Source organism: Hevea brasiliensis, chromosome 12 (genome assembly GCF_030052815.1).
Source record: "Hevea brasiliensis isolate MT/VB/25A 57/8 chromosome 12, ASM3005281v1, whole genome shotgun sequence".
NCBI lineage: Eukaryota > Viridiplantae > Streptophyta > Magnoliopsida > Malpighiales > Euphorbiaceae > Hevea > Hevea brasiliensis.
Window position 1 is genome coordinate 35,473,187 of NC_079504.1, and position 15,443 is coordinate 35,488,629.

General features: G+C 35.1%; 1 protein-coding gene and 1 non-coding gene across 2 annotated transcripts; one reads left to right on the forward strand and one right to left on the reverse strand.

Annotated features, from left to right (window-relative positions):
* LOC110644448 (disease resistance protein RPM1-like) lies at positions 1-740 on the forward strand. The gene is made up of 2 exons (XM_058130678.1): positions 1-496; positions 624-740. The coding sequence occupies exons 1-2, from the start codon at positions 1-3 to the stop codon at positions 665-667; spliced, it is 540 nt and encodes a 179-aa protein (XP_057986661.1). The 3' UTR covers positions 668-740.
* Positions 741-5,357: 4,617 nt separating this feature from the next.
* On the reverse strand, positions 5,358-5,464 carry LOC131171492 (small nucleolar RNA R71). The gene has a single exon (XR_009142152.1). It is a non-coding gene; the product is annotated as a small nucleolar RNA R71 (small nucleolar RNA).
* Between the last annotated feature and the right edge of the window lie 9,979 nt (positions 5,465-15,443).

The following is a 15,443-nucleotide window of genomic DNA, read 5'->3' on the forward strand; positions in this document are numbered from 1 at the left end:
ATGGAGGACAATTGGGTTAGGCACTTTCATCCAAGTGGGGAGTATGTGGTGAAGAGTGGTTGTAAAGCGGCTTTTAAGTTGACATATCTATCGGATGATGCTATGTTGCATTGGTCTAGATTGAAGGAAGATCCACTCTCCCGCATTGCAGCACTGCCCAATTTGAGAAAGGTTATTCTAGTTAATTCCTTTGTTGAAGAAAATCTACATTTCTGCAGTGGCTTTGCTAAGCTTAAAATATTATGGTTAATAGATTTCCCTCGACTGACGGGAATCACTATAAAGAAGGGGGTTATGACAGATATCCAAGAATTGTGGATCGATTCCTGCTTGATGTTAAATGCAGTGCCTTATGGTATTGAATCCCTTACCAATCTTCAATCTCTGGTTTTGACAAACTGTTCTTCAAGTCTTGTAGGACGTGTAAATGATGTGGAAAGCAAAGATCGTTCAAAGGTGCTGCACATCCCAAATATCAAGTGTTTTAAGCGTAGAGGTGAGTTTCCCTGATCAACACAAACTAATACACAAAATTCTAATCAAAGAAAGTTTTTCCTTATTATAACAATTTGCAATAAAATTTATTTCTTCTAAATATATTGCTCTCCCACTTGCTCTTGCAGCTAAATTATCATACAGATTCAGCCCACAAGTCAAGAAAGAATGAGTATATTTATATTCAAGAATGTTTCTGTTATAAAAAAATTGAAGGAAGCATTGTATAATTTAGTAGACCTGCAACTGGGGATTTTGGGTGTGACATTAGCATTGTATTTTATATATATATACCGTTTATTTTAAAAAGTTCAACAGTGTAATATATACCGTTTTAATATTATTTGTAAATGATATTAACGTTACACGTTAAATTTTTTTAGTATCAAATTAAATTTTAATGGTATTTATTTATTTATTTCACACTATAACCTTTTAAAACAAAATTACCGTAGCTTTAATCAGTTTTTTTTTTTAAATTAAATATTAAATTTGTTTGGTTTAAAAAATATTTCTAAATTTTTATATTTTTCAAGTCTATTGAGAAATTTAAATTTTACTAATTTGATATTTTAACTTTATTGTTTCTATTAGTTTCATCATAAATTAAGAAATCAATCAAATTTTTTTATTATAATTAAAAATTTTGTATATTTTATAAATAATTATTAAAATAAATTTAGTTAAATTTTAATATATAAATATTTTTCTTAAAAAAATAAGTTAACTTTTTAATTAAAATTTAAACAATATACTTTAATTATTTATTATAACTAGTTTAAGTTTTTTTTCTTGACGTGCATACGTTATTTTACTTGCCATATAAACTCGTAACTTAAAATTTTTATATATCATATAATATATGAAAATTCTATTAAATTTATTACACTGTCAAAGTTTTTTAGAATGATTATAATATATTGTATAACGACTTGTGAATAAGTGATGTAGTTAGTGCTAATAGGATTTCTCACACATATGAAATTTCTTTTAGAATAAAATTCTAGGATTAAAATTTAAATTTATATATTTTGATATATTATAACAAAATAATAAATTTTAATAATTAATTAAAAATCAGCATTTCAAGTTATATAACTAAAATGAAAAATGCATTTCAAGTTAAATAATTAATAAATATTTATAACCGTCACAACCAATCCATCATTTCAAGTTATATAACTAATATGAAAAATGCATTTAATTTATATTGCAATATCTTAATTCTCTTAAGATACATAAATAACTAACATGTTAAATTCATAAATATTATTCCAGACCCAAAATTTAAAAAAATAAAAAAGAAATTTTAAAAATAAAGAAAATTAAAATTAACCTACTTCGAACAGCACTCGAAGGCTACCTATGTACCTCTATTACAAAGTGGAAGGTCAGGTTCACGTAGCTCTCAATGTATTTATTGCTTAATTCCATCATCACAAAATAAGCTTAATTAGCAATAAGAAGATAATTATTTACTATTTTATTGCATAACACAATCTCATAAACATTTTACAATATAACGTATCATAGGATCATAATGCTTCATGAATCACTAAACTCAATAATTTACTTTAATTAATCAAATTCATGTTAGGACCTCTAATAATTATTAAACTAACCATCTATTAATTAATCTACATCATGATCCATAAAATATATTTTTTTATAACAAAAAATATTTAACAAATTATTATTTATGCCTCAATTTGCAAGCATAGAGTATTTGACTCAAAAATAAACTCGTTTCCTTTAAAACCTCATTTTCATATAAATTATTTTCATCACAAATAATAATAATAATAATAATAATATCATCAACAACAACAATACAATTCTAAAAAATTCACCAATTAAAAGAAATCTTTTCTTATATGTATTTCTACAACTCAAACATTCAATATTATACTTTTGAATTCATTAAACTTCAATAAATCTAAAAATCTAAAATATGGTAATAAATTTCAAAAATTCATAGAAATTGATGTGTACCTTATTTGAGAATAACCCAAGAATTAAAGAAGCTCAATATCATCCATATAATCTAGGGAAAATGTTGAAAGATTAAATTTTAACTTGAATTCTACTCTCTCTCTCTCTAAATAAACCCATTTGTTTCTCACTCTAAAACTTACAATTTTTCACCATAAACTCTTATTTCCTACCAAAATTTAGTTGATCCTCCATGAAAATGAAGTTTAGAACAATTTTTTCTCTCTTGCTCTCTCTCTTTTCCTTCCTTCCTTCCTCATTGTTTTCTTTCCTCTTCTTCCCCTCTCTTTCTTCTCTTCTTTTTCCTCCTCTCCTCCCCGTTTCTATTTTCTGCTGGAAACAAAAAAAAATCTGCCCATGTGCTAAAAATGAGTGATAATGAAATTGCCACATGTCAAAAAAATTACAATTTGACCCCTAACTTTCGGAAATTATATTTTGACCCCAAAACTTTAAAAATGTCACTAAAGTCTGCAAGTAAATTATGCTTTTCATCCAAACACTTTTTAATATTGATGCATACATTTTGCATAATCATTTAGGTTTAATTTCATAGCCATTTTATTTGATTATTAGTCACTTTTAGCTAATTTCATTAGTTATTTAGTTAGTTTTTCATAATTGTCAATTTTGGATTAATTTGTAATTTTTACTTTGTTTTGTAGGAAAAATGGTGTTTTTGAAGGACTGAAAAGAAATTTTGCCATTGAGGAGTGACTTCTACAGCCAAAGATGTCAAAAACAAGTTTTAAAGTTGAAATATGCATTGGCCAAATTGCGCATAACTTGCCGCATAAGCTATGCAGATCTGCATAAGGAGAAGAAACACTGTTCCAACACCTGCCGAATTGTGCATAAGGAGAGTGCATAGCTTATGCAGATTCACGCCTCCCTTATGCAATCTCACGGAATTGTGCATAACCTATGCGCCAAGTCATGCAGTTTCGCATAAGTGAACCAGAAACCAGCCGAAAACTGCATAAGGGACTGCATGACTTATGCAGTCCACTTATGCAGTCCCACAAAGATTTCATTAATGAGCTGGCAGAAGATTCCCTCAGAAAATCCCTCCTAAAACACACCATTTTAGGGCTCCATGTCAGAAAATGCTATAAATAGCCCCATTTCCCATTTTAGAAAAGGAGGAAAAAGAAGAGGAAGAAAAGGGAAAGGTGCAGGCAGCAGCTGAAGAGTCACAATCACCTCCCACACCATTTTCAACCAGATTTGGAGATTTCTTTCTTTTCTTACATTTTTCCTATTTTTCTAGTGTTTGGTTTCTTGTTTCTTAGCTTAGATTAAAGCTTTATTTCCATATAAACTCAGAATATCTTATAAATATTATGGATAGTGAGTAGTTTTATTTTGATTCTGAAGTAAGGGATGTAATATTTGAGATATTTTGTGGATTTTGATTGGGTAATCCATATTTTGTGGTCTTAATGAGTTTTATTCATTTCTTGTGTGCTTAATGACATGCTTAGTGTAGGATCCCATTAAGTGATGTTCTTAATCCATGGTTGAGGCACCGAAAGGAGAAAACCTTGTGATAAATAATCAAGAAATTGGACTTAATTAACTTAGATCTAGAAATAGACTAAGGATTAAGAGGATTCACAGATTAATTAAAGAACTTAATGGGTCTTAATTAACTCTAACTCCATGAAAGTAGGATTAGATTGATTAAGGCACTATTTGTCCTACTCGAAAGGGTATTCAAAGGATTTAAGAATTAATCTCCTTAAAACCCGTAAGTTCCACAAGATTGGATAACCAATTTAAAATCCCAAAATAGCTTGAATATGAAATCCCGAACTCCGGAATCGCCTTTTTATCATTGTCAATTTCTAATTGAATTTAATTACTTGCCATTTTGAATATTGCCATATTTGAATCTGCTTATTTTAATTTGATGCAAATTTAGTTAAATCATTACATAGTTGAATAGATTATTGATTTTGCACATATAGATTTCATACTCCAATACCCATCAATTCATTGCTTTAATTTCGAAAATAGTTCAATTTAGTCAACTTTTTATATCAAAAATTCAATCATTAACACAACTCCTCGTGGGAACGATATATTCTCTATATTACTTGTACGACCCGTGCACTTGCGGTTGGGCCACATCAAGTTTTTGGCGCCGTTGCCGGGGAGTTGTTTGATTAATATTGAATTTTTTATTATTTTAGTTGTTTATAGTTTTATTTTTTGTTATTTTTTCATTTTGTGTTTGTTTGTTCTTTTTCAGGTACTCTTAATCTTTTATGAGAAGAGCTAGAAGCATAAGTGACACATCCTTATTGTTCAATCCTGAAATTGAGAAATTTTGTAAAGCCAACAAGAAAGAAACCAGAAAAAGAAAAGAAGCTTTGAGAGAAACTGAAATTGAAGCAGACATGGCTGATGAAAGAATTAGAATTGGTGGCGGTAATGCTGGAAATGATCGAAACAATGAAAATATAGCCCAAGGTGAAGAAGTTGTAAATGCTAATGTACCTAGGGGAAGTATGATGGATCATGCTTTTCCTCGCTTTGATGACTTGAGAGAGAGCATAGCAAGACCAAGAATTGATGCAAATAGTTACAAGATGGATTTTGGGGTTCTTCAAATGATTCAAAATTCTCAATTTGGGGGACATTCTTCTGAAAATCCACACACACATCTGAAGAAGTTTGCTATGATTTGTGATATGCAAAAACAACCTGGAGTGTCTGATGATGCAACAAGATTGAAGCTATTCCCATTCTCTTTAAAAGATAGAGCATTGGATTGGCTTGATTCTTTACCTCACAACTCCATTACAAATTGGGAGCAACTTACTGATGCATTTCTTGCACAATATTTTCCACCTGGAAAAACTCAAGAATTGAGGAATCAAATGACAGCTTTCAGACCAAGAGAAGATGAAACCCTTTATGAGTCATGGATGAGATGGAAAGAATTAGAGAAACAATGCCCACATCATGCCATTCCAAAATGGATGATAAACCAGAATTTTTACACAAATGTCACTCCTGCAATTAGAGGGATTATTGATGCTCAAACAGGAGGAGAATTTATTATGAAGCATGAAGATGAAGCTTATGAGCTATTGGAGAAAATTACAAAGAATACTCATATTTGGAGTAGTCCAAGAGGACCAGTTCCAACTCAAAGGAGGCAAGCTGCTGGAATGTATGACCTTGATCCATTCAACATGATTAATGCAAAGTTTGATGCACTTACAAATGTCTTGGCTAAGAAGATGGAAGATTTGAGTATGTTGGTTAGTTCATCATCATCATCTGGAAGTTCACAACAAGTTGCTTATGCAGAGGGAACTACCAGCTGTGGAGTAGACTATGGAGAGCAAGTTACATATGTTGGTAATTATGGAACAAGCAAATGGGGAATCCTTACTCTCAAACTTATAATCCAACTTGGAGGAATCATCCTAACTTTTCATGGGGAAATCAGCAAAGTCAAGTTCCAAATCAGAATTTTCAACCACAACAGCAACAAGGAATTCCATATCAGCAAAATAGGCAACCATTGCCTAATTTTCAGCAGAAAAATATGAATCCTCCACCAAAACAGCAAGAACAAAGTTCCACTACAGAAGCTTTATTACAACAGATTCTTGCTAACCAAACTAAGCATGATGAGGAGATGAGAGAGATGAAAGCAAGGCTAGAACAGATGCAAACACATAACAGAATGCTGGAAAATCAGATTGCACAACAAGCATCTTCCTCAGGTACCAAGTCTTTTGGAAAACTTCCAAGTCAACCAGAAAACCCAAGAGAGCAGTGTCAAGCTATTACTTTAAGAAGTGGGAAAGTTGTAAATAATGAGAAGAGTGAAAATAGTGAGAAGAGAGAAAATGAGAAAGAAACTGATGAGAGTGAAAAACAAGAGAGTGCAGAAAAAGGTAAAGAGAAAATTGAAGAGAAGTAAGAGAAGTATATACCTCCAGAGCCCTACAAGCCACAACTTCCCTTCCCACAAAGATTTCAAAAAGCCAAGCTTGATAAGTAATTTGGGAAGTTCTTAGAGGTTTTGAAGAAGCTATACATAAATGTGCCTTTTATTGATGCTCTTTCACAAATGCCCTCTTATGCAAAATTCTTAAAAGAAATTCTCTCAAACAAGAGGAGACTTGAAGACCATGAAACTGTAGCTTTGACAGAAGAATGTAGTGCTACCCTCCAAAGGAAACTTCCTCCAAAGCTCAAGGATCCATGGAGTTTTTCAATTCCATGTCACATTGGAGAATCATGTTCTACAAAAGCTTTATGTGATTTAGGGGCTAGTGTTAGCCTTATGCCCCTTTCCATTTATGAGAAGCTCAATATGGGAGATCTTAAGTTAACCCACATTTCTCTCCAGTTAGCTGACAGATCAATTAAATATCCTGAAGGGATTTTAGAGAATGTGCCTCTAAAGGTTGGGAAGTTCTATATACCTGTTGACTTTGTCATCTTGGACATGGAGGAAGATTCTAATATCCCAATTATCTTGGGAAGACCCTTTCTAGCTATAGCAGGAGCATTGATTGATGTTAAGGGAGAAAAATTGACTCTTAAAGTTGGTGAAGATCAATTGGTTTTCAATATTAATAACACTATGAAGAAGCATCATTCTGAAGCTGATACTTGCTTGAGAGTTGATATCATTGATGAGTTGGTTGAAGAACACTTCAGAAAGAGATATCCAGAAGATCCACTTGAAAATTGTTTGGTTCATGGAGCAGGCATAGACTATGACAACTCTCATGTGGCTGCATATGCTCAACATTTAGAGGGTAGTCCACCATTCATTTCTGCTCTAGTTTTTCAACTCACACAAAAGGAAAAAGTCAAATCTACTCAACCATCATTCAAGGAAGAAGATGCACCTAAGGTAGAACTTAAGCAACTTCCTTCTCAGCTCAGGTATGAATTTCTTGGCACTAATAACACTTATCCTGTAATTGTAAATGCAAATTTAAGTACCTTAGAGGCTGATAAGTTGTTAAGAGTGTTGAGGCAATTCATAAAAGTTTTAGGATATACCATAGATGACATTAAGGGAATAAGCCCACACTTTTGCATGCACAGAATCAGTTTGGAAGAAAATTGTAAGCCATCTATTGAACATCAGAGGAGGTTGAACCCAAATATGAAAGAAGTTGTTAAAAAGGAAATTTTGAAGTTGCTTGATGCAGGGATCTTATATCCCATCTCAGACAGTACTTGGGTGAGTCTAGTACATGTTGTCCCAAAAAAGGGTGGAATGACAGTGGTCAAAAATGAAAATAATGAATTAATTCCCACCAGAACAGTGACTAGTTGGCGAATGTGCATAGATTACAGAAAATTAAATTTAGCCACTAGAAAAGATCATTTTCCACTTCCCTTCATTGATCAAATGTTAGAAAGACTGGCTAGGCATTCTTATTTTTGCTAGTTAGATGGGTATTCAGGTTTTTTTCAAATCCCTATCCATCCAAATGATCAAGAGAAAACCACTTTTACTTGTCCATATGGAACCTTTGCTTATAGGAGGATGCCATTTGGGTTGTGTAATGCACCAGCCACTTTTCAAAGGTGCATGATGGCAATCTTCTCAGATTTCATTGAAGACATAATGGAGGTTTTTATGGATGATTTTTCTGTTTATGGATCTTCATTTGACATATGCTTGGCTAACCTTTCTAAAGTTTTGCAGCGATGTGCAGATACTGACCTTGTGTTAAACTGGGAAAAGTGTCATTTCATGGTTCAGGAAGGGATAGTGCTTAGACATTTGGTGTCTAACAGAGGAATAGAGGTTGATAAAGCCAAAGTTGAAGTGATAGAGAAGATGGCTCCTCCTACCAATGTCAAGGGAATTCGAAGTTTTCTAGGACATGCCGGGTTCTACAGACGCTTTATCAAGGATTTTTCTAAAATAGCCAAACCTTTGTCTAATTTGTTAAGTCATGACATACCATTTGTATTTGACCAAGAGTGTTTGGATGCCTTTTGCAGGTTGAAGCAAGCTCTTATCACTGCACCAATCATGCAACCTCCCGATTGGAGCCTACCTTTTGAAATTATGTGTGATGCTAGCAACTATGCAATTGGAGCTGTTCTTGGTCAAAGAAAGGACAAAAAGGCTTATGCCATTTATTATGGTAGTAGAACACTGGAAGAGGCCCAAACAAATTATGCAACAACTGAAAAGGAATTCTTAGCAATTATCTTTGCATTGGAAAAATTCAGACCTTACATTATTGACTCAAAGGTGGTCATATTTTCAGATCATGCAGCCATCAGGTATTTACTCCGTAAAAAGGAGGCTAAACCTAGGCTCATTAGGTGGATTCTGATGCTACAAGAGTTTGATTTGGAGATTAGAGATAAGAAGGGAGCTGAAAATGTAGTTGCAGATAATCTTAGTAGGCTGAAATTTGATGATGAAGAAATGGATGAAGTCCCTATTGATGAGTTTTTCTTGGATGAACAACTTTTCTCTCTTGTTGCTAAACTACCTTGGTTTGCAGACTTGGTGAATTATCTATCTTGTGGAGTTTTACCTCTAGGAATGACATGGCAACAAAAGAAAAAGTTTTTGCATGAGGCAAAATTTTATAGATGGGATGATCCTTTACTCTTTAGGAGATGCTGTGATGGTTTAATAAGAAGATGTATTCCTGATGAGGAGACACAGAGTATTATGCATCATTGCCATGCTTCTGATTATGGAGGACATTTTGGAATCTCCAAAACAGCTAGTAAAATTTTGCAAGTTGGTTTCTTTTGGTCAAATCTTTTTAAGGATGTGAGGAAATTTGTATTGGAATGTGATAAATGTCAAAGGAGTGGAAATTTTTCAAAAAGAGATCAAATGCCCCTAAATGATATTCTTGAAGTAGAATTATTTGATGTATGGGGAATAGATTTTATGGGGCCATTTCCTCCTTCATTTGGTAATAAATACATCCTAGTTGGAGTTGACTATGTATCAAAGTGGGTGAAAGCTATTGCAACTCCAACTAATGATGCTAGAGTGGTAGTGAAATTCTTGAAGAAATTTGTTTTGAGTAGATTTGGAACTCCAAGGGCTGTAATTAGTGATGGGGGTTCACATTTTTGTAATAAGCAATTTGAGAGCTTAATGAGGAAGTATGGTGTAGTGCACAAGATAGCTACCCCATACCACCCTCAAACTTCAGGTCAAGTTGAAATTTCTAACAGAGAACTCAAACATATCTTGGAGAAAACAGTGAGCAATTCTTGGAAAGATTGGTCTGTCAAACTAGATGATGCTTTATGGGCATATAGGACTGCTTACAAAACCCCTATAGGAACTACTCCCTTTAGGTTGGTGTATGGTAAGTCTTGTCATTTACCTGTGGAGCTAGAACATATAGCATATTGGGCCATTCAGACCTTGAATTTCGATCTCAAGCAAGCTGGTGAGAAAAGGTTATTGCAACTTAATGAACTTGAAGAATTGAGGATGGATGCTTATGAAAGTGCCCATATTTACAAAGAAAGAACTAAAGTTTGGCATGATAAGCATCTTAGAAAAAAGGAATTCAAAGAGGGTGATTCAGTTTTATTATTCAACTCAAGATTGAAATTGTTCCCTGGAAAACTTAAATCAAGGTGGACTGGTCCATATAGAGTTTCTAAGGTTTTCCCTTATGGAGCAATTGAAATTTGGAGTGAAAAATCTGGGAATTTTAAGGTCAATGGGCATAGATTGAAACATTACATAACTGGAGACCCAATAAAAGGAGCAAGCTGTTACAAGCTCTCCAATCCCTCACCTCTTTTCAGTGAAATACATGAAAAGTCCAGCTAAGGACTATAAATTAGCCCTCTTGGGAGGCATCCCAAGTTCTTTTATTTTCCTTTTTGTTGATTTACTTTTATTTACATTGCTTTTGTTTTTATCTTAAATCTCCCCAAATTCAATTTTTGACATTGTTGAATCTTGTCCCTTGTAGATGTATTTCAATGGAGGAAGGTTGGTGAACTGCTGGGGAGTGATTCTTAATCTGAAATTTTGTCCTTCAAACTCTCCCAAAATTTATTGATTTTTACTGCATAACTTGTGCAGGGTTGCTATCTGGTTTATGCAGAGAAAAAATGATGAAATTTTGCAGCAAGGAAGGGTCTGCAGCAGATGACTTATGTTCTTGGTGAGGTTGGGTGTGTAACTTTTAAGTATTTGTGCTTATAATGTTAATATGGTGGTAAGTGAGTCATTTTTGCAATTTTGAGCTTATTTGGGTTGTGGGATTCAAGGTGGACATACTGCATTTTCTTGACATAACTTGGGGAGTTCATCATTTGTGGATAGATGCAACTTTATGCAGATTTTATTGAGTTTTATGTGCTAAAGGTTGATTTGCAGAATTTGAGTTGAAATGGCATGGTTCACAAAGGCCTTTTATGCAGGATTCACTTCTACAAGCTTGTGTGATGCAATTTTGATGGACTTTGTATACATTGATGTGTTTTTTATGACAATTTCTCATGATTTATGCTTCATAGAATTATATTTCTTCATTCTGGGGTATTTTTCATACTTGCAAATCATTTTCAATTGTAATCTCAATCTTGTTGAATTGTGCATAAGTAACTGCATAGCTTATGCAATCCTGCATAACCACAATTCTTGTCATTTTCATCTCTGTTGCAAACTGCATAAGGAGGTGCATAGCTTATGCAACTCTGCATAGCCACATTTTTGTCAAATTTCAAACCTGCCGAGACTTGCATAAGTGTGTGCATGACTTATGCACTATTGCATGACTTCAAATCCTGCATTTTCTCTTTCTGCCGAGACCTGCATAAGGAGAGTGCATGGCTTATGCACTTCCGCATAACCACTAACTCTGAATTCCAAAATCTGCCGAGAGGTGCATAAGCAGGGTGCATAACTTATGCACTTCCGCATGACCACACTCCCCAAAAAACCAAAACCTGCCGAGAGCTACATAAGGAGCGTGCATGGCTTATGCACTTCCGCATGACCACCAACTCTGAATTCCAAAACCTGCTGAGAGGTGCATAAGCAGGGTGCATAACTTATGCACTTCCTCATGACCACACTCCCAAAAAAACCAAAACTTGCCGAGACCTGCATAAGGAGAGTGCATAACTTATGCACTTCCACATGACCTATTTCTCTAAAATCCAAAACAGGCCGAAACTTGCATAAGTTAGCGCATAAGCTATGCACTCTTGCATAATCAGTTTTTCACACTTTTTATCTTCCACCGAAACCTGCATAAGAGAGTGCATAAGTTATGCACACCTATTTTTCCCTTTATGCAGTTTTACACAAGTCCTGTTCAAATCAAAATTCGTTTTCGGCACCCATTTTCCCACCTCCACTTCTCGATATTCCTGTTCACTCCCTTCCCCCCCCCCCCACGTCCATTTATTCCGGCATTACCTCTCCCCTTCTTCTCCACTCCTATTTTCGCCGCATTTGCCCTAACTTCTCTCTACATCTTTCACTTCCCTCCTCACCTCCTCCTTTCTCACCATCGACGACCCATGGAATCGCCTCCTTATTCCCTTCAAACATCCCCTCTCCAAGTCTCGCCCTTGGCAATGCGGCCTCCTAACCCCGAATCCCCTCCACAAGAAACCCCTCCACCACCTCCCACAGCCACTTACAAGAGAAAAATCAGGTCGAAATCCACCCAACCCATGGCTTCTGCACCTCCTCTCTCAAAACGCAAAGAACCACCCACCACCCCAATGTCAGAGCCTCCTCCCAAAAACCCCAAAACTTCAGCCTCCACACAAGCCAAATCACCCTCTTCCAGCAAAAAGCAAATGTCAGCAGTATCACAGGTATCAAAACTGCCTTGGCCCCTTCCTGATGCAACTCACAAGGCAGCCTTTAAGAGACTTAAGGAAAGGAGGGTGCAACCCACAAGGTATATTTCTGCAGAGGCCCTCCAATCAGCTAGTTTATTTGATAATGTTGTTGCTTACCTTGATGGTATGGGTTGGATGGAATTTGTGCATAAGCAAGAAATAGTTTATCCGGCTCTAGTTTTGGAATTTATTTCCTCATTTTCTGCTACCCTGAAATTGCATGAAGTATATTATAAGCCAACTATGAAATTTAGATGTTTGGGGCAAAATAGACAGTTATCATTGGACCAATTTCATAGCATTTTTGGATTTGCAATTGATGAACTATTTAGAGTACCATATACAGGGGTAGAGGTAGCAAACAAAGGTATTTGGAATGCTGCTCAGTTTTGGAGAATTATCACAAACCAACCTCAGACTTTTTCTGCTGGCAGATCCAAAACCTCTCAAATACTAGACCCTGCACTTAGGTTTATCCATAGGCTTAGTGCTAGCACTATCTTGGGCAGAGGGACTAGTTCTGGTGCTGTGAGGAAATCTGAATTATTCATGTTATGGTGTGCTTTTCACAAGGTCAAGGTTTCTCCTGGTTACTTCTTTTGTGAGCATGTGTTGCATATTGCCACCAAATCCATAGGTGACATTGTCTTGGGTGGGCTCATAACTATCATAGCCAAGCATTTTGGTTTTAATCCGGAAGAGCATCCAATACCAGCACTTGTAGACACCCTATATTTTGATGCTACACACCTATCCAAAACTGGATTCAGTTTACCACCCTCTAACACTGCACAACCAAAGAATAGAACGAACCTTGCACAACCAGAGGGACAATGCTCCATTCCACCATGACACTCTGCTGAATCATCCCACCCCTCGGTATGCACAGACACGGCAGCCACGCACAGCCCACACCTGCGGTGATCCTCTTCATCCATAGCGCCTCCTGCCTTCAACACTAAAGCCTTATTCACCTATCTTGAAAGGCTTAGTGATGATATATATTTTGTGGATAGGAAGCTTGACATTGGTCTTGATACCCTCAAAGATCGTCATGATCAACTATTTGACTTTGTCATGGAAACCAGAGATAAGCAAAAAGAATTAAAGGAAATGATGAAGCAGCTCATGATTTTTCTGGGAATGCCACCTCCACCTCCATCACCTCCTCCAGCACCATCATTTCGACAGCAACCAGCTCCAACCAGCCCCTTAGCAACATCTTTAGACAAGGGCAAAACAATAGAACTAGATTAGTTTCTGCTTTACTTTTGTTCAAACTTGTAGGAGTTTTTCTTTGTAAATATGTTGAAACAATTTTAGTTTGTTTTGAATTCTGTTTTTCTTGAAGTTCTATTGAATGACTATTACATTAGTTTTTCATTGTTTTCTTTGAATTTCATTGCCTTTACTGCCCTTTTATGCATATTTGTCCATACTCTATATATATTTGCATGCTTCTACTGGTGGTTGCACATTTTCCCTTGCTCATCATCATGCAGCAGCTTTTGAATATACTACATAGGCTGTGAATGTAACACCCCTAAGTTCGGTAGTGCGTTCTGCTGTTCCGATGACCAGTGCTATCCGAACAGCTAGGATGCCTAGAACTACACTTCGTTATGTGTGAGGAGACATAAAATAATGAAATACAAGAAAAGAAAATACAAGAAAAAAACAAAGGAAAAATAATAGCAAAGAAATGTAATTAAGTTAAGCGAGCCGGAAACCCTAGCGATGGGTAACCGCACCGGGAAGTCACGGCGTGGACCGTTGACTAGCCCTAGACTGCGGGGAACCCTGGAAAACATTTTTAGGACTTATAGAGACATCAATTGAAGTATAAATATCATTAGAAATATCAAAGAAAAATTAAATAATTAGTACAAAGAAAAGTAAGAAATCGAAAAACGGACAAAACCCGGTGTTACCGAAAAATCGGGAATGCAACCCGAACAGGGGCATTATGGTCATTTGACATCCCAAATTGTCTTTTGACCTAAATGTCGATTAAAAATAAATAATATTACACTTAGAAAATAAAATGAAAAATTAATTTGGTGGTACCTAAAGTAAATAGTAAGAATTAAGGGTTTAATGTGGAATAAATGAGAATTAAGCTTATAATATGATTATTTGTGTGAGTGGGCCACTAATGAATAAAATAAAAACATAATGGGGCAGGTGTAAGTCCATAATGCAAGCTGAAACTTCATCTTCTCCAAGTGAATTCATCCATGCCGAATTGAGAGAAGGAAGAACCTCCATGGCCGTTTTCTTCAAGCTCACCTAACTCCCTCCATTTCACTTCCAATTACTTAGATTTCTTCATCAAAAATTGTCTACACATCATAAGGAAGAGCTTGATACCAAAATCAAGAAGTTTAATCAAGGTTTGACAAGTTCCAACCATAAGGTAAGTTTGTATTTTTGAAGATTACTTTGTTAAACTTTGTGTTCATGTTATGGGTGTTGGATTTGTGAAGAAAATTTTTAAGTTTGAAGAGTTATTGAGATGTTCATTTTGGACAGCCATGGAGTTATGTATTTGATGAAATATTTGTACATATATTTGGTGAGAAATGATGTTGATTAAGTGATTTAATATCCTAGTAAATTATTCCACATATATATGGTGATTTTGCACTTGGAATGGAAATTGATGAATTGTAGGACACTTTGGTGTTGAGGGACATTTTTGGCAGCCTTGGGATTCTTGGATAAATGTATGTGTTCATGAAGGTGTTGGCAGAAATATTGACATTAAGGTTGATGGATATGTATATAGATTGATTGTGTAAAGTGTATGTAAGAACTAGTAAGGTTTAGGTGTATATGTGATTGTACTTAGACTTTGTAAATGTGAGTTTTAATTGGTGTATTAAGGATGTTTGTAATCTGCCCAAAGTGATGTTAATGTAAAGTGGAATATGGTTTTGGTAATGAACCAAAACAGAAATGGTAAGAGAAGTGGACATATAGTAATGTAAGTGTGTAATTGATGTATGTTTAAGTAAGGTAGTTAAGGGCAGTATGCATTTTAGTCAATAACTTTAAATGTGTAACCTCAATTGGTATGAGACCAATTGGAGGTGAAACTA